Source organism: Mytilus californianus, unplaced genomic scaffold, assembly GCF_021869535.1.
Source record: "Mytilus californianus isolate M0D057914Y unplaced genomic scaffold, xbMytCali1.0.p SCAF_5, whole genome shotgun sequence".
NCBI lineage: Eukaryota > Metazoa > Mollusca > Bivalvia > Mytilida > Mytilidae > Mytilus > Mytilus californianus.
This window is the reverse complement of record NW_026262701.1, coordinates 70,911,937-70,937,838: the sequence shown is the minus strand read 5'-3', so window position 1 is coordinate 70,937,838 and position 25,902 is coordinate 70,911,937. Positions and strand designations below refer to the sequence as shown.

The 25,902-nt window shown below is 31.9% G+C and overlaps 2 protein-coding genes across 2 annotated transcripts in view; one reads left to right on the top strand and one right to left on the bottom strand.

Moving 5' to 3' along the window:
- LOC127701324 (mitochondrial ribosome-associated GTPase 2-like) overlaps positions 1-25,902 on the bottom strand; it is a 560,717-nt gene that overhangs the window by 155,740 nt on the left and 379,075 nt on the right. The gene's annotated exons all lie outside the window — the stretch shown is intronic.
- LOC127701337 (uncharacterized) lies at positions 13,099-24,797 on the top strand. The gene is made up of 3 exons (XM_052205228.1): positions 13,099-13,165; positions 19,511-19,954; positions 21,959-24,797. The coding sequence occupies exons 1-3, from the start codon at positions 13,123-13,125 to the stop codon at positions 22,372-22,374; spliced, it is 903 nt and encodes a 300-aa protein (XP_052061188.1). The 5' UTR covers positions 13,099-13,122; the 3' UTR covers positions 22,375-24,797.

The window sequence follows — 25,902 nt, the reverse complement described above, 5'->3', positions numbered from 1 at the left end:
CCAAAAAGGACAAAAAAGAATAGCCAAAGTCGGGCAAGGAATCAGAGCTTTGCATGAGGGAGATATATTCCTTAATTTAAAATAATTTCCAAAATTTGTGCCAGCAAATTTGATAAACACAAAATCCGTATTTTGATGCAAGTACCGAAGTACTGGCTATTGGGCTGGTGATATCCTCGGGAAAAACAAAGAACCCAGTACCTGCAAACTTTTAGACAACCAAAGGGCACATCATGATATATGCATGAATAGCTTGAAGTGTTTAAGATGGTTTAAACTGTTTCTATGATTTTTGTTTATGCAAAAAAATTTATCTAAACAGGACCACATATAGCTTCTTCCGGTTCGTAACAAGTCATGAAAATCTTGTGTTATTCAAAACTCAACCGGATTGGCATAAGGTCTGTTGTATTTATGTTAATCTATTTATTTTAGGATGACACTAATTGATCAAGCATGCTTTATATAAAAGTTGTGTCATTGGTGTATTTAAATTTACCTTTTTTGTGAATGTTCACCTATTAAAAATAAATCGTTAGGTATTGAATGTAAATCTTTAAATTGGAGTTTGTATAATTGAAAAACAAAAGATTTAGATTTAGGATTAAAATGTCAATCAAATAAATTAAATTCGTCATTATTTCGAAAAAAGACAATTTAATGATGTGAAAACATTTAATTGTTTTTATTTCATATATTTGTTCGTTCTAATCGGTTTTAAAAGGCCTATCAGTATGTAATGTCCATATTTGCACATAAGCCATTTGTAATGTGAGCTTGTTACATGTAAGACTATAAATATTGGGTAATTGAGTATTGCAGGTTTTGTTTGAACATAATAATTCTTAATGACGAACTTGCAAGGTAGTTAAAGTGAAGTATATGCATGAAATAATTCATAATTTATCATTTTTACATAAAATAGGAAAATATCAATGGAACTCAATTTTACATAAATACAGTGATCGAAATCTCTTCCAGTACTGCAAGTAATGTTTTGTTCATTTGTTCATTGAAACATTAAAAAACGGATATGAATTCCTAGAAGTGTCCTTATCAAAGTAATCAAATTTCAAAATGCATTATATATTTCTGTAAAAAGTATGCATGAATACTTTATAATGATAAGAAGAATTACGGTTTAATCCATATCTGTCTATCATACTTATAAATATTCTAATTTTGTTTCAGGAAAGTGTTTTGATGTCATGCTCGTCAATCATAAACTTATAAGATTCTCTTTCGAAAAAAGTTTTGATTAAGTTAACATGAAGCATGTCCGCTGCAGAAATTCAAACTAAAATCTATCCTTTTCTGTAGAAAATTATTGATACATAAATATTTTAAAAATATATATATATAAAGAAAGGTCTGTGTACTTGTTTTTTGAGATATAAAAATTTGAAAAACGATTTATTTTAGCGAGAAATGGATGCCTCTTTTGCTTTCATAGAAAACGTATAGAAAAAAATGAATTTTAACTGAGTGTATGAAAAGAGTATTAAAATAACTAAATCAATCTTAAAATTGTGAAACAATTGAGATTGAGGCTTTCACATTATTTACGTATCCTTGACAAAACAATTAATTGTTAATGCATTGCAAATATCAGTCACTGAGGAGCTACGTAATTTTGTGGACAAGTTGAAAAAATCTGAGGCGAACACCTTTCAGCCTGTTCACGTTGTGAATGCATGCCGGCATTAGCTTACTACTTTGTATAAAAAAATGAAGATCTGGTATGATTGCCAATGAGACCACCCTCGACCAGAGACCAAATGACGTAAAAATTAGCAGCTATAGGTCACCGAACGTTCTGCAACAATGAGTAAAACTCATACCACATAGCAAGCTATAAAATGCCCCAAAATAGCAAATTTAACACAATTCAACAAGAAAACTAACGGCCTGATTTATGTACAAACCAATAAACGAAAATGAATATGAAATACAGCAACTTCTTTTCCTTATCTGAATTTGAAACATCCTGGCGTTTGGTTCCCATTCTCTTTTAATTCTTCGAGATATCAATATTACACTATTGAACACATTAAATATTGTTTTCCATTTCTCGTAGTCGCAATCCAATCCCGATTTCATCATTTATAACTTATCAGAGTTTTTATTTGATATTAGAAATAAACCGGTTTTTTTTTGGATCTGATACTATTTACCCTTCCGGATCACCCGTAGAACTATATTCTGCTTTATAAAATCATATGAAAACTACAAGACACCAAGACACATGTAGCCTTTAAAATAGAATTTTCAAATAAGACAGGGGTCTGTACAAAATGTCAAACTCTAAATCGCCTGGTGTCAAGAAAAGTAGTTAATCCGTTTCGAAATTACTCTGACGTAGATCCATTTTATGATATGTACGAATTTATGACAATTTAATGTCAAAATACAATATTTGGTTTCTATGTTCACAGGAAGGTTATCCTACTCGTACGTACTGCTCTAAATAAATTTGTATGAAGATTCAGCTTATTGTTAATATGTAATATTATTAATGCTTTTGTTTTCTGTCTTCCTTTTCGCATGTTCCCTCAGTGTTGCTTTATTAAGCTTTATAGTGCGGAACTACAAACAACTGTCAAACTAGTGGGAGGTCTAGGTAGCTATAAAGCCAGGATTAATCCACCATTTTGTGCGAAAATGTTTGTACCAAGTCAGGAATATGACCGTTTTGTTTCACTCTTCTGCTCGTTCTTAACGTTTAATTTATTCAGTTTTATGGACTTCCCCTTTTTGAATTTGCCTTGGAGTTCGGTATTTTTGTTATACTTTTTTGAAAGTTTTTCTGCAATCATTAAATATTCCCAAGTAGTAAGTGCATTTAAATGGGCTAATGTATTCAGACTTTCAAATAAAGGTATCCTTTCTTTTCTATTATGTTAACTTTGGCTCTGAATGGGCTATGTCACACGATATAAAGTGCAAGACAATAATTATTATGGTCTTAAGGTAACTAATTCATAGTTGTTCTTTTCCGCAGAGAAATATTCTTCCGTTGCAAAAAATAATGATAAAATTGATAACCACTAAAAAGTTGTACGACGGTTAAAATACATAAAAGAATATTGCTGTCATTACGAAAGACTTCAAATGGATATCAAACTCATAATTTGAAAGCAAACAGACAATGCCATGGCAAACAAAAACAAATAGACAAACGACGAAGCAACAAACAATAGTACACAAAACACAACATAGAAAACTAAAGACTGAGCAACACGAACCCCACAAAAAAACCAGGGTGATCTCATATCTTATAAACTAAGAATGGGTTCATTTCCCAGTACAGACCATTCATCCTTTGTGGGATTGGAGATATGCTTATTTTTATACATATAGAAATGAACTAAATTGTAAGTCTGGTATTTTGTGTGACCTTTAGACCTGGATTTCTTTCTAGAAATTTTAATTTCAAGCGCCTTGTATTATTGTATTTTTTTTCCTTCTCGAGATAACGTTTTGTAGAGGTTTTGGTCAATTGATATTTCAGATTTCACCAGTGATTTGATGGTACTATGGCTTGTGTATATTCATTATTAATTCATCTCATATCATATTCGCAGTGCCATTCCTTTATCGATACCGTTTCGTAGCATAAACGTTTAAGCTCGAAAAACTATAACGATGGAAGTTATTCAATATCATAAAACATGTCTTTAACTTCGATCATTTTATTTTTGTGTCTTACCAATGGTGAGTACAATGTATGTTTAATTATGAAATATGTTTAATTTGAATTAAAAATATAGTATTTTCAACAGAACGTAAAATTGTTATCTTAAATGTTTAAATTGTTAGTTAATCAATCTACGTAGCAGCTTTGCCGTTTAATAAGTTCAATCCATAACTTGAACACTATCGAACATCATCTTCAAATTATTAGGTGATAACACAAGCTTTGGGATCCAGTCTCACTCATTATTTTAATCGTTTGGCCCAGGAGCAACATTATTGGTTCCAAGTTCCTCTGAGTTATTTGTCTAAATGCTCGTGTCCAATAATAGAACTCAGAGCTCCGGGTAGGGATCCGGGCTCAAGATACGTGGGTTCGGGTTCACAAGATATTGTGGGACCCCTGTTATTAACCTTAAAAATACCCCCATCATTCATTATATTTACTGCTCGTGTAAAAGCAATTAGATTTTCAACCGAGCAATATGACATGTTTCTTGGTGTCTTAATGTTTGTAGATTGAAAAACAAATAGTAACTGGTTGCATTAAAAGCATTTTTGCGTGCGCCTTTTGCGTTTATACGCCCCTGGCTTTGCATTTTGTGGCTCTGGATGTTCATCGCGAAAAACAACAAATTGCAAATATTTTATTTTGATATGCATACCTTCAATTTGTTGCATAGAACCTTAGAAATAATAGATTTGTAATATATATGAATTTTTAAGATCCCTAATTATCCAATATTTGGAATCAGTATTTTGCACATTTTAGTGGAGGGTCATTATCGATTCAAGAAACGATGCGATAGACATTTCTCTTTAATACGTTTTTATGCATAGGGTAAGAGATAGTTTAATCCTAACTCTAATAACGCATGCAAGAAAAGGGGTGATTTTACAAATAAAGAGATTATTTAAAAAAGAACTACAGTATTACAAAAAAAAAATGGAACTCTGCTATTCAAACGCGCATAAACTGTAATAATTGATTAGTTGATTGTTGGGGTCTCACGCTCTAGCAGCACAAAAAGAGTATGTTGAGCCAATGCAATGAAAAGGTCCTGGGGGACGAGAGAGGGGGCACTTAAATCATTTTCTGGTAGGGCTGAGCAGCTGCGATATCCAGTACCCAACCCTTTTCATATATATTGGATAACAAAAATACATATGTATATACCCTATCATATATTTTTTTTTATCAAATTAATACTTATATTGCTATCATGATTACGCTATTTCAATGAAAGATACACAGATTTGACAAATTTCTTATGCATTGAATCTGTAAAAAAAAAATTATTTGGTTTCAGTTACTTATGATTAATTCAGCAACTTTGTCATATATTTCATCTTAATCACCACCCTTATTATCAAAATATATTACAAAGCGGCTCATCACTACCAATCATGGCACATAGTAACGAACCCCCCCCCCCTCCCCTACAAATGAATATGAAATGAAAATAAATTAAAGCGCAGACTGTTTTGAACAAAGAACGAATTTTGCTTACAAAATGGATTCATAAGATAATATGATATTGACAGGCAATTTATATTTCTGCTGCGCCGACCTGCACATGTACCTACTCTTGTAATGTGAAAAAGAGATCTTAGACGTGCATGACGTGTATCATTCTCTACCTTGTCGCTATTTCATCAACACTACAGGTCTCAATGTAGACATAAAACAAATGATATATCTATTATTTGTCAAAAAAAAAAAATGATAAACAATTGATATCTGTAGAAAAGCAGATGATTATACCAATAGTGAACTATCAAGAAAACTAATTAAGTTTTTTGTAAGATAAGTACAATTATGCCAACAAAGAAAAGGGTTTTTTATCATCAAAATTACTTTTTAGTTTCAGTTTTACAGGAGATAATAGAAACCAAGACTTATAAAGGATAATTCAATCGATAAAAAAAGAAAAAATGTAGTAGTTCTCATCTAACTGTAGAGGTTTTAAAAATCCTTTATTGTTTGCATAGTGTATGTGAAATGAAAAACAGAAATGTAATAGTTGTATCTGCATTTTCCTTAGAACATATCCAGAGCAATTTAAATCTTGAGATAATCACGTCTGATTTCAAATCATGATTTACACATACTATTTTGAGGGACAATTCGTTGGGTCATGTTTGAGGCATATTTAACAATGATAACTTTTTAGAACATGTTTAAATCACTCTTTTTTTTTTATTTGACCCCATTCACTGTCAGATTCATATGAATAAAAGATTCAGGGTACATAGCGGTGAACACCAATGAGACAGCAATTCAACGACAAAAAATAAAATAAAATAAATATTTAGAAGTCAGCCTACCGAATTCAAAAAAGAGAAGTCTCTAAACATTGTGACAAGCACTCAATTAACTAAAGTCTAGAAAAGCTCTGATTAATATCATCAGAAAGAATCAAAGATCTGCAATCAAAACCAATTAATTAAAAACTAAAATTTTTTAAAAATCGGAAATGCGAAAAGGCTACACCTTACAAGACTCCTAACTTTGAACAAGCATGTTGTTGGGATTTGCTAGAAGAATGTGGCATATATAAACTTTGTCATTTTTGTCATTTTTGTCTTTAATTTCATTTGAAAAGTAACTGTTGTTCACAGAAGGATGTTGAGTAGAAAAAATAAACCCAAATTAGACACAATGAATCACACGACCTAATCATGGACAGACAAGACCAAGGTAAAAAGGTAGAATGTACAATGACTAATAACAATTTACAAGATCAAACAATACAGATAACCAAATAAACTGAAAACACTTACATGACGAGAAACGTGTTACCTCAAGAAGTAACTTCAGTAGTATTGCTACTCAAGGGGCACATGTCAAACTACATATACTAGAAGTAAGTGTAAATTCTGTCGAAAACATAACGAAACGATTTTTTTAACCGTGTTCAACATGCAGTAAGGTATGAGCTTTAACTTTGTGTTAAAGGCCTCACTTTTACTATAAGTTGAAGAACAACAATACACGTAATGTTTCTGTACCAAGTCAGGAATACGGCAGTTGTTTTTCACTTTTTCCGTTGATTGATAGCGTTTGATTTTGTCTGTTTTAATGGACTTCCACTTTTTGAATTTGCCTTGGAGTTCGGTATTTTCGTTTTTGCTAATGATTTTGTCAAGTCCGTGTAGGAATTTTTTGCCGTGAGTTGCTATTTTACCAGGGGAATTATTTTTGACGGTTTGGCTGTTAATTTTGCTATTCAATGGAAAAGAAATGATAATTATGTATCAATTCATAACACAAAATCACAACGAGAACACAAAAACAAAAATCAATGGCACATCGATGGCACAAAGAACATTTTGGTTACATGACATTTAAAACGAACGAAATTGTTGTTCTATTTTTAACAGTTTCAGTTAAGCGTTATCCGAAACATATTGTGACAGCCAAGCTCCTACAAATACAGCACTTTCTGCTGTACTTACATGAGCAATACGATGGGTGCCACATGTGGAGCAGGATCTGCTCACCCTACCGGAGCACCTGAGATCACCCCTGTTTTTTGTTGGGTTCGTGTTGTTGGGTCTAGTTTTCTATGTTGTGTTTTGTATACTGTTGTTTGCCTTTTTGTCGTTTTCAATTTTTGCCTTGACGTTGTCAGTTTATCTCCGACTTATGAGAATGTGCCTTTGGTATCTTTCGCCTCTCTTTTCAAATTGATGGTAATAATAATTTTTCTTTTTTCTGAAACTTTACAATATTTGAAGATCAAAGTTAGGGACATTTATACTTCAGGCTTTCAAAATCATCTGTTTCATATAAATATCTGCAAAAGACTACGTTATTACCTGAACAAGATACGCAAATCATTAAAAAAGAGTGATTGATTGTTTGCTCAACGACCGGTTGCAAATACTTCATTCATATTTAGGACGAGACGAAAAACAAAATTCCTTTAGTTAGGTTCTGCCAATTTGATCGATTGATTAAAGGTCTAGAATTTCAGCCACTGGTAAAGGGTATGTTTAATAAGGTATGTTTTGCCTTGCAACATATCATCAACGCCCCCCTCCCAGAAGTTACAAAGCGTCTGCAACATACAAAAAGCATGAAAGTCGCCCAACAAGAGGCATCGGATTTTTTACAGCCCCATTTCGACCGACATGATTGCGTATTTATATGTATCCTGCACAGCCAGAAACCCACTCAATATAGTTTATGTCGGACGGAAAGTCTGGATAACCTTGATAATTTTTGACCCCAGTCAATCCTTTTTCCTTTTTATAGCTGATCACGCCTAGAACATGCGTAACCCATTTCCAGCTAAGGGATTAAATTGCAGTTCGCATGAATACAGATTCACAGGAGGTCGAAATATTCACTTGCAAGTCAATAATACATCTGCGATTTGACTTATTTTGACACATTTTGTCCAAACAAACTGCTTATAACGAAATATTATTTTACAATTCCGCTTTTATCAATACTTGAAAAAAAAAATATTCGTATTTTAAATTTTTGTCTAAATCGTTGAAAGAAAAGTTAATACACCTAAAATGAACAACAAAAATCTGTTGGAACATAAATACTTCAAGGAGATGAACCTTTCATTTTTCATTTAGGAAGTAAACAGGAGCTTTTAAAGCGTATTATATGATACAGTTGATAATGTTCATGGTTTAGCTTTCGCATTCTTTAGCGCTCAACCTGCTCGTAGGGTTTTGTTTGTTCGTTTTTTTTTTTTTTTTTGTTCTGGCTTCCCTCATCCTTTGCATAGGTGAAAATTACTCGACGGCACATTTTCAAGTTTTTGATCGCGAAGTTAGCACAAATTGTCCATTTTTTAAATAAAATTCCGTCACTACCACAGAGTTCAGCCACAAATTGTTGCAAAGGCGTTTTTTTTTAACATTAAACATTATTTAAGGAATGACTGTAATATTTTTTCTGTCTATGAAGAAATAACATCAAAAATGTGGTGCACAATGAATAACCTGCGTAGTGGGTTATTTAAAAGTGTGCACCACATTTTTTAGGTGATTTCGAATAGACGGAAAAAAATATTACAGTCAGTCCTTATGATTCAATTTTTTAAATTCCATTTTTAAGGAGTAAATAATGAAAAAACGTTGTTGACGTCTTGGTCACATGACAAAATTATGTCTATGAGCTGATAGACAAAAAGCTTTCAGTCAACCAGAAGACGTGTAACATCCAAAATTAAATTATATAAGGATAAAAGTCACATCAATATAAGAGTGCAAGTATCAATGAAATCGTTGTTTTTATTGTTATACAAATTGTTGCAAACGAATCTTATTAGAATGAACTTTGTGTTTTTTTTTTTTATTTGTAAATATTAAATTTCTTAATTGAGTTTTGTCAATAGTATTTCTCCCTTGATATGAAAAAAAAAATGAAAACAACACTTTTCAAATTGCATGCGTCCGAAACGTTTTTTTTTTCTCGATTTACCTTCATATAGCTTGATCATACTGAACGTTTATTTAGTTCGACATTATATCTCTTTTATAAACGGACAATCTACTAGCGTGCTTACAGTTTTGATACATGCTAGTATATTATTTAAATCTATGTACTTTTTTGTAATAGTAAACATTACAGCTTTGTGATGGCATTTGCATAGAAGGCAAAATATATGGTCTCCACATTTATGACTTCTTCTACAGTTTTGTGGAAGATATTTGGAAGGAATTTTATGATTTTATTGTGTTTTGTCACAATTGAAAATAAATTATTTAGTTATGTAATTCAAATATAAATTTATGAAGAAGCTGTGGATACGTCAAAGCGACAGCAATCTAATGACAAAATGATCGAAAGTCTCCAATATACCATTTATCTCAGAAGCTTAAACAAATCAACAGCAAAACAAAGGAAACAATTTTCAAATTCTAATTGCATTCGAATATTTTGTTTTTTTATAAACAATGTTTGTTTCTCTGTCAAGGCACACTTTCCGTAGAATAACTATCACATTTAAGGTTGACACTGATCATGCTGATGTAAAAAATATTACCAAAATACGAAAAACTCTTTAAATATGCGTTACACCATAAAACTTGTAAAATTAAATTTTTTACCATAATACCCCGTGGAATTTTTATTTTACCCATATTTATTCAGATTTTCCTTGTTTTAGATTTCCTTGACAACTCAATAAAAGCATATTATAGATAACTAAAATAAGAAAGATACCGGTAAATCTAATCCAATAACTGTTTAGGATACCAATAATCATGTAAATAGGCAAATAAATACATGTATATACATAAAAAAAACCCAATAAAAACACATAAATATCAAAAAACATGTCACAATCACATATAAATTAAACACACATATGCCTAAAACTTTAAAACATGAAAAATCGATTTTCAAAAATTTATATTTGTATATTACAGTCTAAGCCTTCATTTCGATCATTTTATTTTAAAAACATCTATATGTGCATCTTACTTCCTTTATTTTTTTCAGTTTAAGTTTTACCCCATTTTCCCTATTATTCCTTCTGTGTTAATTCAACTTTTATTGAAAAAAGTGATATTTTAAAGTGCCAAATAACGTCTACTTGTAAACTACCTTTGTTTTTAATAATTAAATTCTTTTTTCCATTCTGTTTTTTTATAAGGGAGATGTGCAAAATTGTTTTACCTTAGTTTACCTACCTTTTTGCTAATAATATATTTTGTCTTCTTCTAAACAACACACATTCACTAAAACAATATAAATTCAATGTATTGTGTTGGTATTGGAGGAATTAATATTGTATAAAAGGTAGGCATTCCAGTGGTTTGACAACTTCTGATTGAAGGGTTGTGAAACATTAGGGTATTATATTGTTTTAGCAATTATAGTAGAAAAACAAAGGATATGGGTTATCTATCCATGACACAAAATCAGTACTTTCACAGAAAAAAAACCCAAAAAAAACATACACACACACACACACACACAAAAAGCAAAGGATAGTTTAAACTAGAATTGTAGTCACATTTTTCACTGTAAAGTTTTATATAGAATATTGAATATTTAATGAAAGGAAATAAGCAAAAATGTGTAATACAGAATTTCCAAAATGTGTTCAATTTTGGGAAAATATCTTATGAATTTGCCAGGAAAATTTATTGTATTTGATAAATACTTCAAACAAAATGTACAAAAGTATTTTTTAGTTTTTACAATTTATCAACAAAATTAAGAAATTGTTGGTAAAATTCTGCAAAGACATATAAATTGTAAAAAAATCAATGATCAAAATGAAATAGGTGCAATTTAAAATTTCTTTTATCTATCACCTTCTTTGTAGTTTAAACTTTGTAATTACTTCTTTCAACAATTTGATACAGAATAAAAAAATAAATTCTAACGAATAAATGGAACTGTTCAGTTGCCAAGCTGTATGATTAAAATAATGTAAACAGTATTTTACACCCAACCTAGCATTTTCTTGCTTCAATCTGGAAGACATTGGAGAAGCTGACAACAACTCTTATACCCCAATAGTAAAAGACTGCGAAACAAAGTTTTGGGTTGAAGGATACCGATTTTTTATGCAACCACCACCCACCACATGAAAAGATAAAGAAGAGTGTTTAACATGCCCATTATATGTCTAAAAAATCATCGCACTACCCAAGCAGTAACAAAATGTACAAATATCCAGTGTGCAGTAGAATGCGCTCGTCCTTCAAAATAACTAAAGTTGGAAAATGATGAATCAAAAAAGTATTCCAGATGCATGCTTTGATATAATAACGTATCCTTGATTAAACGTTTTTCTTTAAAAAAAAAAAACAGGGATTACGAAATATTGTGGAAAATTTGAAAATCTGAGGCGAATATCCTTAAGCCTGTTCATTTTGTGAATGCATGCGGTGTCTTATCCCAGCTAGCTTACTTCTCTGTGTTTCTTTTTTATAACTGAATCTGAAACAACCTAGCGATTGGTTCCGATTATCTTTCAATTCTTCGGAATTTCAACAGTACACAGATGACCACAAAATATATTTCCATTTGTCGTAGTCGCAATCTAACCCCCTGTCATAACTTTTCAGCAGAGTTTTTTTTTTTGCATGATCAGTGAACCATTTGCGTTTTGAGGAGCTGAAACTACTTATCCTTTCTATAGATCTTTATTCAGTTTTACAAAAGCATATGAAAACTACAAGAAACATCTGGCTGTTGTCATGATAAGTGTCTATACATAAGTCAAGCTCTATATCGCCCTGGATCAAGAACAGTAGCTGATTAGTTTCATCTTTTAAAGTGAGAAGATCTAAGTGGGTTTTCTTTATTATGTCATCTACGAATGTATGACAATTTTTAAGTCAAAATACAATATTGTGTTTTCATGACGTTCACTGGAAGGTTATCCTACTCGCACTCGCTGCTGTGAACAAATGCGATTGGAACTTCAGATTATTGTTAGTATGCAATGTTTAGATGTATGTGCCGCTCATAAACATTATACATAGATTGACTCACATACTAAAAATCCTTAATAAGTTTTGATATATTTTTTTCTGCAAAACTTGCATTTAAACGTGCTAATGCATTTAGACATTCAACATAGGCATGTCAACCTTGGCTCTAAATGAGTAATGACACGCGATGTAAAAGTGCAAGACAATAGTTATTATTTTCTGAAGGTAATTTATTGATAGTTTTCCTTTTCTGCAGGGAAATATACTTTCGTTGCAGGAAGTAATGAGAGTATTAATAATCTCTAACAATGTATACATGCCTTAAATGTATTGCTTTTTCATAGTCCCTCACCTCTTACGATTTCTGGAGATTTCATTTACATTCATGGTATCTCTCATGTACACGCGTGCGTTAGTCAAATAAATAGAAGAGAATTGTTGTCATGATAAAAGAAATCGTTATAAAAAAAACCAAATGATTTTAATAATAATCGTGGTCATATTTTTCATCTTTAAAATTTACTTGTTCCGATCACCGACCATTCAACTTATGTGCGATATAGAAACACTTACCATCGTCTTGATATGTCCTGTGGAGGATGAAAGCGCTAGACTTTTAACATTTGTGTTTATTTCTATTTTTTTTTTTTTCAAATATATAATTCTGTGCATTACTGAAGAAAAATTATTTATTTATATCTAAATATGAACTTAATTGTAAATTTGGTATCTTTGGTGACCTTTGGACCAGTATTTTTTCTAGCAACTTGTATTTTAGGGGCCTTTTTGTAGTTTTTCTTCTTCTCGGGGAATTGTTTTAACCAGGTTTTAATCATTTGTTATTTCAGATTTTACCAGTCATTTGACGGTACAATGATTTTTGTATATTCATTATTAATTTATCTCATATCATATTCCCAGTAATATTCCTTTATCGATACCGTTTCGTGTTATAAACGTTTAAGCTCGAAAAACTATAATGATGGAAGTTATTCAATATTATAAAACATGTTTTTAACTTCGATCATCTTATCTTTGTGTCTTACCAATGGTGAGTACAATGTATATTTAATTATGAAATATGTGTATTTGAATTAGAAATATAGTGTTTTCAACAGACTTAAAATTGTTTTCTTAAATGTTAACAACAAATAGTGAGTATATTTAACTAATGAAATATGTAATTAAAATATGAAATAAAGTATCTATTTTAAACAGAACGTAAAATTGTTATCTTAAATGTTTAAATTATTAGTTTCTTAATCTATGTATCAGCTTCTCTGTTTTATAAGTTTAATTCATATCTTGAACACATTGTCCAACATTATCTTCAAAATATTGTGTGATAACACGGCTTTGAGCTCTAGTTTCAATCACTATCTTAATCATTGGGCTCCTGGAGCAACATTATTGGCTTCAGTATATTATTAGTTTCTTGTCTAGGTTCTGGTGTCCAATAATAGAACTCAGAGGTACGGGCTCAGGATACGTGTTTTTTTTTCACGTTTTAATGAATAGGGTAAGAGCTAGCTTAAGCCTAACTTTGATAATGCATCACGCATTGGGATTATTTAAAAAAAAACTACAATATTACAAAGAAATGGAACTCTGTTATTCAAACGAAACAAATAATTGATTAGATGAATTTTGGTGTTCTACGCTCTAGCAACACAAAAAGAGTGTATTGAGCAAATTGAACAAAGGGAACGGCAGAGGGGCACTTACATCATTTCGTAGTAAGTCTTAGCAGCTGAAATATCTAGTAGCCAACCATTTTCATATATATATTGGATAGGAAATATATATATATATACTTGTACCCTATCATATATTTTTGACTAAATAAATGCTTATATAGCTATCATGATGACGCTATTTCAATGAAAGATATATAGATTTCAAAAATGCATTTAATCGTTTCTGAAAAAAAAATCGACTTTAAATTGGTTTCAGTAACAGCTGATAAAATCAGTAATCTGTCATATGTATCATCTTAATTACCGTCCTTATCATTCAATTTAACATATTACCGCCCTTATCATTAACATATATTATAAAGCGGCTCATCACAACCGAACATGACATAGTAACCCCCCCACCCCCTCGGAATTAACATGTAATGAAAATAAATTACAACGCAGAGTGTTTGTTTTGCACAAAGAAAGAACGAATTTTTCCTGCCAATAGGAATCAAAAGAGAATTTGATATTGACAGAAAATTCATATTTCATCTGCTCCGACCTGTACCTGTAAATACTCTTTTCGGAAATGTGAAAAGGAGGTCTTAGACGTGCATGAAGTTTAGCATTCTTCACACTTTTCACCCATTTTGGCGCACGGTCAGACTTTCGTTTGCGAAACAGAATCTACGTATCCTCCAGGAGCATAAAAAATAGCCTTATTACACTAAAAGTTAATTTTTTTTCTGTGGACTCAAGAATGAATCATTTTTCTATCTCGTACAAACATGTCCCATTCTATTTAAATTGTATTTGAACACTTTTTGGAAGTAAATGTTTTTTTTTACAGATTTCAATAAATTTCTAAAATGTTACCTCAGATTTAGATATGATGTACCTTTTTTCAACGATATATAGATGAATTGCTTGTAAAGCGCTGTAATTAATTTAAAAAAAAAACGTCCGATTCCCCAGATCCAATGTTTTCCAATTTAAGCACATCGGTTATTTGTCCTCCAGTGATTTCTACTTTATCAACACTACTGGTCTCCATGTTTACTTAAAACAAATATATATATTATATATATGGATTGTTTGCCCACAAGGAATGATAAAGACTTAATATCTGCAGAAAAGTAAATGAGAATATCGATAGTTCTACAGACTCAATTTCAAAGAACACTAATCAGGTTTTTTGTACGATAAGTACAACAATAACAATAACGAAAGCGGGTTTTTTTTTATCATCATAATTACTTTTTAGTTTAAGCTTCACAGGAGATAACATAAACCAAGACTTTTAAAAAAAGGATTAACTAGTCGATAAAAAAGAAAAAAAAAGATGTTGGAGAACTCATTGAGAGGGTCTAACAATACTTATTGCTAAAATAGTGTATGTGACCTGACAAAAATTTTTCAAATGTAGCAAATCAGTTTTCTGATTCTCAACAAAAAATCAAATTGTTTAATTGAAAGTATGATAATCTAAGTAATTTTTTATCAAGGCATACTTTTTGGACTTCTTTTTGCAATTTATATCTCGCCTGTACGGAGGCCATAAAGGGACACATAAAAACTAAATTTAGTCCGTGATCTCGGATTCCCAAACCGTTATCTCAGATTGACAATCCGATATCTCGGATTCCCAATCCATGATTTCAGATTAATAATCCGTTATTTCGGATTACCTATCCGTGATCTGGGATTAATGATCCGTTATCTCGGATTCCCAATCCGTGATCTGGGATTAATATTCTGTGATCTAGGATTGATAATCTGTTATCTCGAATTCCTAATCAGTGATTTCGGATTAATAATCTGTTATCTCGGATTCCTATGTTATAGTCCACCGGCTTTGAGTCAATTATCAATTTCATGTGTTAAGCTTTCTGCTTAAGTTAGTTTGATATGATTTACTTACAGAAGCCAATTTAATACCTCCCAAATATATAATTTAATTCGAAATCACGAATTAAAATCGTTATCACGTATTGTAGAGTTCGTTATCACGGATTAATTCGTTATCACAAATTTCAGGAATTAGTTATAACAGTTTTTGTAATCCGTAATAACGGATTGAATTCTATCTCACGCATGTGTATAATCTGTTATCACAGATTTTTTTGCAATTTGTGATTTCTGATTAAGTTCGTTATCACAGATTTTTGTAATTCGTGATAACGGTTTAAAATCGTTATAACAAATTGTAAATTTCGTGATAACGGATTAAAATCGTGATTACTGTTTCTTCAAATTCGTGATAACGAATTTAACCCGTTATAACTATTTATAAAAATCATTATTACGATTTTAATCCGTTATCACGAATTACTTCAAGATTGTGATAACGAATTTAATTCATATTACGAATAACAAGAACTGTTATAGCTCATTCCGGAAATTAGTTATTACGAATTTAATCTGTTATAACAAATTCTTCAGTTCGTGATAACGATTTAAATTCGTGATTTTGAATTCAAATATATATTTTTGGGAGGTCCTAAATGGGCTTCGGTAGCGGGACGCATAAGTACCGAGCCACTTCAAAAGGATATAACCGAAAATGGACTAAACAGTAAAGTTTAATCACGGATTATCAATCCGAGATAATTGATTAGAAATTCGAGATAACGGATTATTAATCCGAGATCACGGATTGGGAATCCGAAATAACGGATTATTAATCCGAGATTACGGAAATTAAAATGAGATCACGGATTGGGAATCAGAGAGTACGGATTATCAATCTGAGATCACGGATTAGGCATCCGAGATCATGGATAGGGAATCCGAGATAACGGATTTATTTTATTTTTTGTGTGTCCCTTTATGGCTTCCGTACAAAAGAGAGCTTATTTTCCGAAATACCAACTCAATAAATATATTGCGAGTGTTTGTGATAGAAAATTCAAACGATTGTTCTACGTTATGAAACGGACCTTAAATAAACCCTGGGTTTCCACGATTTATAAAATTTTAATTTCTCAATTAATTTTTGAAATAAATGCAGTTATCAATAGCGCATATCATACATTTGTTTTTTGTAGTCAATACAATGTCTCACTTGATATAGCCTGATCTTGATACTGAACTTTTATTTAGACATTTTATCACTTTTTATAAAAACGGACAATCTACTAGCGTGCTGATGGAAGTTAGTTCATATTTGATACTTTCAGTTTTAATACATGCTAATATATTGTTTAATTCTAGGGGTGTGTACTTCTTTGTAAAATGTTAATTAAAGCTAATAGAATTGATGATAGTGTTTAAATATAATGCAATATATGGTCTCCACATATATAATTCCTACTACAATTTTGTAGAAAGCCTAAAAAGTAAAATATTTTGATGGAGTTTTATGAATTAATTATGTTTGTCACAAGAGAAAATCAACATTTATAATTATCGTATTCAAATATAAATTTATGGAAAAGCAGTGGATACGTCAAAGCGACAGCAATCTAACGACAAACTGATCAACAGTCACGAATATATCATTTTTCTCAGAAGCTATAAAAAATAAACAGAAGAGAGGGAACACTTTTCAAATGCTAATTGCATTAAAATATTTAGGTTTTTTCATAAACAGTGTAAATATCTCTATTAAGGCACAATTTCTGCAGAACATTGACTATTAACTAGCACATTTAAGATCAATGCTGGTGTCAGAAAATTGTCGAAATGAGGAGAATTGCACTGTTCGAATATGAGTTAACGATCGAAGAGGTCAGAACATCATGAGACTTGTATAATGAGAGATTCTACCATAATACTAAGTTGAATTATATATTTTAACTCATATTCATAAAAATGTTGTGTTCTAAGATATTGAACAGTCAGATTGTTTATGTGCATCGCTATGTACAGCAAAATTATAATTTAAGGCCACATTTGCGCCACAAGCATTAACCTAATCATAAAACGTCAAAAAGGTTACTGCAAATTTGATTTAAGTTTAAAAACCAATTAAGAGTACTGAATGAGACGTGTTCGGGAATATTCAAACTGACGGATCAAATGGTTTGATTATCTTTTTCTAAAGAATTTTGAAATAAGATAATTGGGTTGTCTTTTGTATCGGTTGTTATGAACTTTTAACAGTTGAAGTTGAAAAAAAGTTATTGCAGATTTAACTTATGTGTTAAATTTAAATTATATCATTTAGTAATTTTTTTAAAGGTCCAAAACCATATGCAATGAGCCCAGACTTTTTGTTTTAAAATCAAATGACAATTTTTATAAGAAAACTGATAAGAAATATGTAATTTAGTATTGATACATGTATAATTATGAAAAAAATTATGTTCAAATAAAAAGAACTAAAACATTCTGTTTCTTTTAGCTATTAAAACTATTATTGTTTTCTTCAGTACTATTGTTATGGTATTTAATAATACAGTGTGGTTATCGATCTTTTGGCGTATTTGCAGGAATTTCCCAGGGGACAAACTATGTCGTATATTACTTTTAAACTGTAGAAATAAATGTGTATTTATGGTCCTTATTACACGAATTGGTAATTTGGTATAACATGTGCCCCGTGTAATACCTAAATAATTGTGTTATGTGGACTTGTATCTACCTGTATACTAGTCAGAAATTATGAATTTGTCAGGCTTATCTCAAAGACAAAAATATCTTTAATTTAACTTTTTAGATATATTGATGGTGTTCTGTCACTCAATAACACCCCAGTTTCAATAAATGCTTACATCTCATATATCCTTGTGAACTTGAGAGTGAGAATGCTACCGAAAGTAGAAGGTCTTGCTTCTTATCTTGATTTTTCACTTGATTTTGCCACTTATGGACGAATTCATATCCACACTTTTGTATATATGACGGAACCATAAACAACTGTCATACAAGTGGGAAGTTTAGCTGGCTATAGATACAATCAGGTTTGACCTATCATTTTCTTCGAAAATGCCTGTACCAAGTTAGGAAGATGACAGTTGTTTTCCATTCGTTTAGTTGATTGATATGGTCAAGCGTTTGATTAAGTCAAGTATTGTGGACTTCCTGTTTTATTTACGTTGGCCCGTGAGTTCGGTTTTTTTCTATGACATACGTGATGATTTCAACTTTCAAATTGTCAACTTACCTTTTCTCGGCAGTAATATACCCTCTGCTTCATCGTATGGCGTTTACATATCTCAGTACATACGTTACGTTCAAGCATGTTCATACTTTACGGACTTCATTAACAGTGGTGTGAGTTTTGAGGAAAAACGACTGAAATCGGCAATATATGATACTTTAACGGTCACCATCACGAATTGGTTGACCGATACGATGTACCGGTGTCTCAACTCACTGGCGACGAGGTTTTTTTTAGGTCTAAAACCTTAAGATACCAATAAAATCGTCTGATCTGTAATTTTACAATCGATTATGACAATTCGACTGAGTGTGAATTTTCATGGAGGGTTATGCACAAATTGCAAGAGGCTCTTACTTTGTCAACGCACCCGGCCTTTCTCCTTTTATAGTTTATTCGATTCACTTAATTTGTGATTTTTAACTTGATTTGCCTTCTTCTAATCGATCTACAAGATTTAAACATAGATAAAACTACTGTTGCCTTAATTTGAATCAGTGAGTGAATTCAAACGACTTTAGTTCGTTTGAAAGTGAATTGATTCAAAAATACGAAATCATTAAGTATATTTCATATCAAAGTATAATTTGCATTATTGTGTTGTCCATTTCAGGTGAGGATATTCATTATATTACTCCAAATAAACAAGAATACATCATATTGTCCAATCTAGGCATCACCCTTTCACACGAATCTATAAGCTTTAAAGTGAAAGCTAGAAGTGACGTACATTTTGCACTTATTTCTGGAAACACTGAAAATGACCAACTCTATGAAATTGCTATCGGTGGTTGGAGAAATACAAAATCAGTAATAAGAACATCTAAACAAGGTGATCCTGTCGATTCAAAACACGGTACATTTTTAGACGATGGAGTCTTTAAAGTGTTCTCGATTAGTTGGTATGGCGACACTATTAATGTTGGAAATGGTGAGGATGTTGTCGCTGGGACAATATTTCTGACATGGACCAATTCAGATGGGTTGGGGCCAATCCTTAATGCTGGATTTTACACGGCGTTTGGCTCAACAGGGGAGTGGATATTTTATAAACAAGGTATGGAATTCAAAATAAAAAGAAAATAAAAGCTAAACAATAATACAATAAAACAATTAACATATTTAATCTGTTCTCTCACATTTTTTGCCGTTTCGAAAGCTGTAGCATTCTCTGGTTAATATTTTCAAAAGCGTACATAAAAACACCGATGTGTCAAAAATGTCCTACGTAATGAAATTTAACCAATGACGTATCTGTGTGCATGGAAAATGAAATGACCAACGGTCTTTTAGACAGTGAAATGGCAAGTTCACTGCTTGGTTTAACATTTGAAATTCTTCTTTACATTTTGACGTGATCATGTTTTAAAGTTCCCCAAAGAGTCAGACGGCAGTAATTTAATAAGTGATTAGGAACCCTGTATGCCGTATCTTTTACAAAAAGAGGATACAATGGAACATTCAAAACACATAAAATGGAAGTGATGACCAAAGATAATGCGGCATTTTTTTTCAACTTTTGTTCAAAATTTTCCAAATTTTCCAAATTCCTTTCCCCGCATTTTTTATGGGTTTATTCTATTTTTTCTTGTTGTCTATACTAACATTGGTAGTCTTGAGTCAATGGATACGCGGCAATAACAAAAACGGGGGACTCTTTTCTTGAGCAAACCGGACAATGAGATTTTGAAAGGCTGCAGTCACAAACTTTAAAAACCTTACATACCAGACAAATTTGTAAAACAAAAACAGTTTTACGCTAAAAATGGAATGAAAGTCACAATTACCTTTGATGTAGGTGGTTTTTATACTACCCGACTTCCTAGCATAGCTTCATTTTGAATATTAAATATGATACACGCACCTTATGTCGTAACTACAATACCCTTCCCTTTTCACGAATGTGACCTACCGAATTAGACTATTTACCGGATTTGTAATATTATAAGCAACACGACGGGTGCCACATGTGGAGCAGGATCTGCTTACCCTTCCGGAGAACCTGAGATCACCCCCAGTTTTGGTGGGGTTCGTGTTGCTTAGTCTTTAGTTTTCTATGTTGTGTCATCTGTACTATTATTTATCTGTTTGTCTTTTTATTTTTGGCCATGGCGTTGTCAGTTTGTTTTCGATCTATGAGTTTGACTGTCCCCTTTTTTGTCGTGAGAACTACGAAGAAAAGTTAGTGGAGATAGGAAAAAAAGGGAAGAATCGCCTGTATATCCTTTACCAACATGATTTCCGTGAAAAAAGAATTTATTTGATGACAAAAGAGCAAATTAAATTGATGAAATTTCATTATTCTCCTTATAAAAAAGGAAAATCTGAAGACAAGTGCTGTATGTTTACAGTTTTGAATGATACTATTACAACCCCGCGACTTCGCGGGTCCGTGACTGAATTAAAGTACCTATGCCTTAATTTTAGCCTGGATTTCATGTATTCGTAATGTCATCTGATAAAGTCATGCTGATCGTACGGTGCACACTTTTATCTGCTTTCAAAATCTTTCTGTTTGAACCATTCCTGTTTTACTACAATAAGCGTATAAACTAAATGTTTAGCTAATTCTAGCTAATTAACCAAAATTAATTGTGGTATTGAGGTGGAAGAAAACAAACTTGTTAAAACGTGTACTATAGTGTCACATAGATATAACACAACTACTGGAAGAATTCCAGGTTCTCATAATAGAGGAGTGATTTACAGTAGGTAACGGGTAACTACAACCGGAAACTACATATGACTTAAACTATTGGTAACGGTATTGGAATCGACCCGGAACTTGTTAATTATTGGTAATATTAATTAGTTTGAAAACGAAAGGGCCTGGAATGGAGTAGTTTTTAAACAACACCATTGTCCTAAATCTAAATAAAAAAATCATTTGCAGTCGGTATAAATATTTCACATTTGACCATTCATAGCGAATTTATGAAGTTGTCTTCTACAAGTAAATGCATGGAAATAAAGTTTGTATGTAATATCTTTTTCGCTACTTTGGCAAATTCCAAACCCCTTTTCGCTGTATGTTTCTTGTTATCTAATGTTATTTTTTTAGATGTGAAAACTGCAATTACAACACAAACAGAAAAGACAACTGGTCTTACATCACAGATGACAACTGAACGCACATCATCACGGATGATAACTGACCGCATATCACAGCCGACAACAATGCCATCGTGTTTATGTCCATGTTCAAAGATGGGAAAATGGAGTAATCTTGAGTCACAAAATTTAACAAAAGAAGAGTTAGCGGTTTTCTTAGCAGATGAAATAGAAGCAATAAAAAAGGAACTATTAGTAGAAATGAAATCTTCCTCGAAATACATCCGGACAATTACTTCAGCTCCAGATGATAGAAAATCGTCAAAATCTATGGGATTTGGTGCGATTGTTTTTATGTGTGTACCTCTTGCTTTAATAGTAATGTCGGACATTTTAAACTTATATCTGTTTTTAACGAGGCGGTAATTTAAGCTGTTAGGTCAGTGCCTATTCAATGTTGTCTTGGAATTCCTTGTTTCAGAATCTAAATTATTGTGGATAATTTTATTGTTCGTACTCTGAACTGAAAATGAAGTCACATTATTGGTTGATTGTCCATTGTTTGGGAAGTCTTTAACCAATCACGACGTTTTGTGTATTACATGTTTTAAAGATATTACCCAGAATGCATTATCATTCTGAAAACATCAATTGTTGTGATATTCTGAAATTTTATTCACTGGAGTATGCTGCATCATGAGTGCATATGTATTAAGTGAACGTTACGTTATGGTACTTGCTGACCAGTAGATCAGTATATAAATTGTTCTGCACTTGAGAATGTTTACAATTTTGGTGGCATAATTAGTTACATATACGTAAATATCTAAAAGTATGAACAAGGATATTAAACAACATCGCATGCATTCTACGACCCAACATGAAGCCATACATTGGAATATTTCAGTAGGTCTGATGACATTTCAAATTTTGGATAGAAGTGATTGATACATGTATAAATGGGCAAATTGGATCTTGATATTCCTTGAATATTATATTGCTAGTTGTAGATTACAAAAACTTTGGATTTTAACTGCACTGTATGTATCTCGTACCATTGCAAGCTCGTACCAATGTCAACTTGTACCACTAAAAGCAAACTCGAACCACGGTAAATTCGTACCATTGCAATCTCGTACCAACTTGTTTAAATGCACGAATAAATATTTGAATTTCACTAAATAACTCATAAGTCTGTAAAAAGTATATTATTTGAAATCACGATTACCAATTTGTAGCTGATTGTTCCTTGTCTAATTGGATGAAGAAAACTAGCAGATTGGCTTTGTTGTCTCCCTTGAACAGTTCCAGTATTTAACCTTTACTGATAAATATTTGATTTAATGTTTAATCATTGCAAATTAGTTAACTTGAATATATTGTGGTACTAGTATTTATAATTTGTCTCTAAAAAGGAAATTTATTTATAAGTTTAGAATTGTTTATGACCATTTTAGAAAATTTGAAGTTTATATATATAATATTTAGCTATCACAATCAATATGCTATTTCATAATAAACATAATCAAAAGATCTGATGGGCTGTTTACTCGGATAAAGCCAAGATATGATGGCTGGCAAATGAATCAAATAAATGTTCTACCTCCATATACACTACTAGCAATTGCTTTTTCAAGCCAAATATCAAACATTTCAGCCACATTTAAGAAGTTAACATACTAGTATTTAACATGTGATCAATTGTCTAGGTTCTGTGGGCATAGAGGGTCGAAAGGGATAACAAAAAAAGATAAATGTGTTTTGCACCGTACTGGATTATACATTTAATGAATGCCATTCGATCAGACGTGATTGTGTCTAAAACAGATTCCCTTCCCCAATACAAGACTGGAGAAGTTTATGTGACTATATATATTTTCATATTATGTGTATCTTGCTTGTGTAAACAGTATGGCATGAGTAGACCTTTTTTGTCCTTTGATTAGTTTTGAATATTTCGAACTTACTCGCTGTTTCTTAATTATGCCATGACCCCACCACTAAATTCATGTAATTTCTACCATGTATATAGTAGTATTTGTTTTTTTGTCTTTATGAAATGTTCGAACGGAAGAGGTAAATCACAGAAGCATATTTTGATTCGTTTAGTTTAATCAGTAGTGGATCAAGGATCATTCTATTAAAAAGGGGTGTGGTTACATGTCAGTTAGGGGAGGAGGAAGGAACCAAACATTCTTTTATACTAAATACTAATATTTAAGATATTAATAAGGAGATAATTAGTAAAGCAGTGGTACGAGTTCGCAATGGTCCAACTTCGCAGTGGTACGAGTTAACATTGGTACCAGTTGACTTTTAGTGGTACGAGTTGATATGGTACGAGTTGAGTTGCTTCCGATTATATATAAGTACTTTGGATGTTCATGTCTCTGAGGATCACATAAACCTTTGACTTTTGGGAACTTTTTCAATTAGGATTTTCGGACAATAAAGGGAGATATCTGTTGTTATTCTGCGGTTTACATGTTGTAATGTACTATTATATTATTTATTTGTACTGTATTCCTGTCACGTAATGTTGTCATTTTAGCGGTATTTTTAACATTGCCATATAAGCGGGAGGTTTGGCTAGCCATAAAACCAGGTTCAACAGAAAAAATGTCCTGTACCAAGTCAGGAATATGGCAGTAGTTAGTTAGTCCGTTTCTATGTATGTTGGCGTTTGTTTTTGTTGCAGTTCAGTGTTTCTGTTGTTCCGTTGTGTTCCCCTTATTTCCCTCGGTTTAAGTTTGTAACCCGGAATTGTTTTCGCTTAATCGATTAATTTTATGACTATTGAACAGCGGTATACTACTGTTGCTTTTCTTTAATATATTGTTAACAAAACACGTATTACTTGGTTTCTTTACTATGCGATATGATGCAGAAATGAAAGTTATGTGTATAATGATTAATGACAATTAACAACAAGGTTTTGAGCCACAGATTGTATTCCGGGTTTACCTTTAACATCTATCTTTAATAAATCTAAAAATACTAGTATCCATCCCGCAGGTCAGTTGAGACTATGACGAAAACTGCTTGAATATGTTTAAAATGTTGAGTATTATCTTAGAGGTTTTTTTCTGGCTTTGTCGCGCCAAACCAGCCTGACATTTCATATTTGTGACGCTGTAAAACTTGTGCTTCTCAGAAGAACAGCATTTTTCCGCCGTCTATTAATTTTCTCGCGTCTTAACTAGGAAAGGCGATGTAATATAAATATATAATAAACATGTTTACAAAGATGAAAGATGCAAGATTGGCTGTATCGATTGATGAGTTGAGCCCTTTTCAACAATCAAGTTTAACCCCGACACATTCTACATGTGCCTGTCTCAAGTCAGGAGCCTGTAGTTCAGTGGTTGTCGTTCAACTTGGTTCATGTCTGTCATATTTGTTTTTCGTAAATTGTTTTGTTATAAATTAGGCTGTTAGTTTTCTCAATTGAATTGTTTCATATTTTTCATGTCGGGGCTTTTTATAGCCGACAATATAGTATGGGATTTTTTTCTCATTGTTGAAGGCCGTACGGTTGCCTATAATTCCTTACATCCACTTCATTTGATATTTGGTTAAACATATTTGTGTTTGCTCAACCCTCCACCTAACCTGGGACAGTGGTGAAACAGCACAACATAAAGAACAAACTATAAAAATTAATTGAAAAAGGCTTAAGTCATCAGATCGATACAAAGCAGAAAAAGGCATCAAACAAAAACACAGACCAGAGGTGGCAGGGTATTTATCCATCCCTAATCCCTAACAACAAAAAAGACACCAAGTACAGATCTGTGAGTACTCGCAGTTACTGACAGCTAGTTCAAAGCCAATAACAACTAATAAAAAAAATCATGTATCTAAGACTAAAATATCAATCAGTACACATCCAACATCCAATAGATTTATAGTTAAGACGTCATTAAAGTCAGAGAAAAACATGACCTTGTGCAA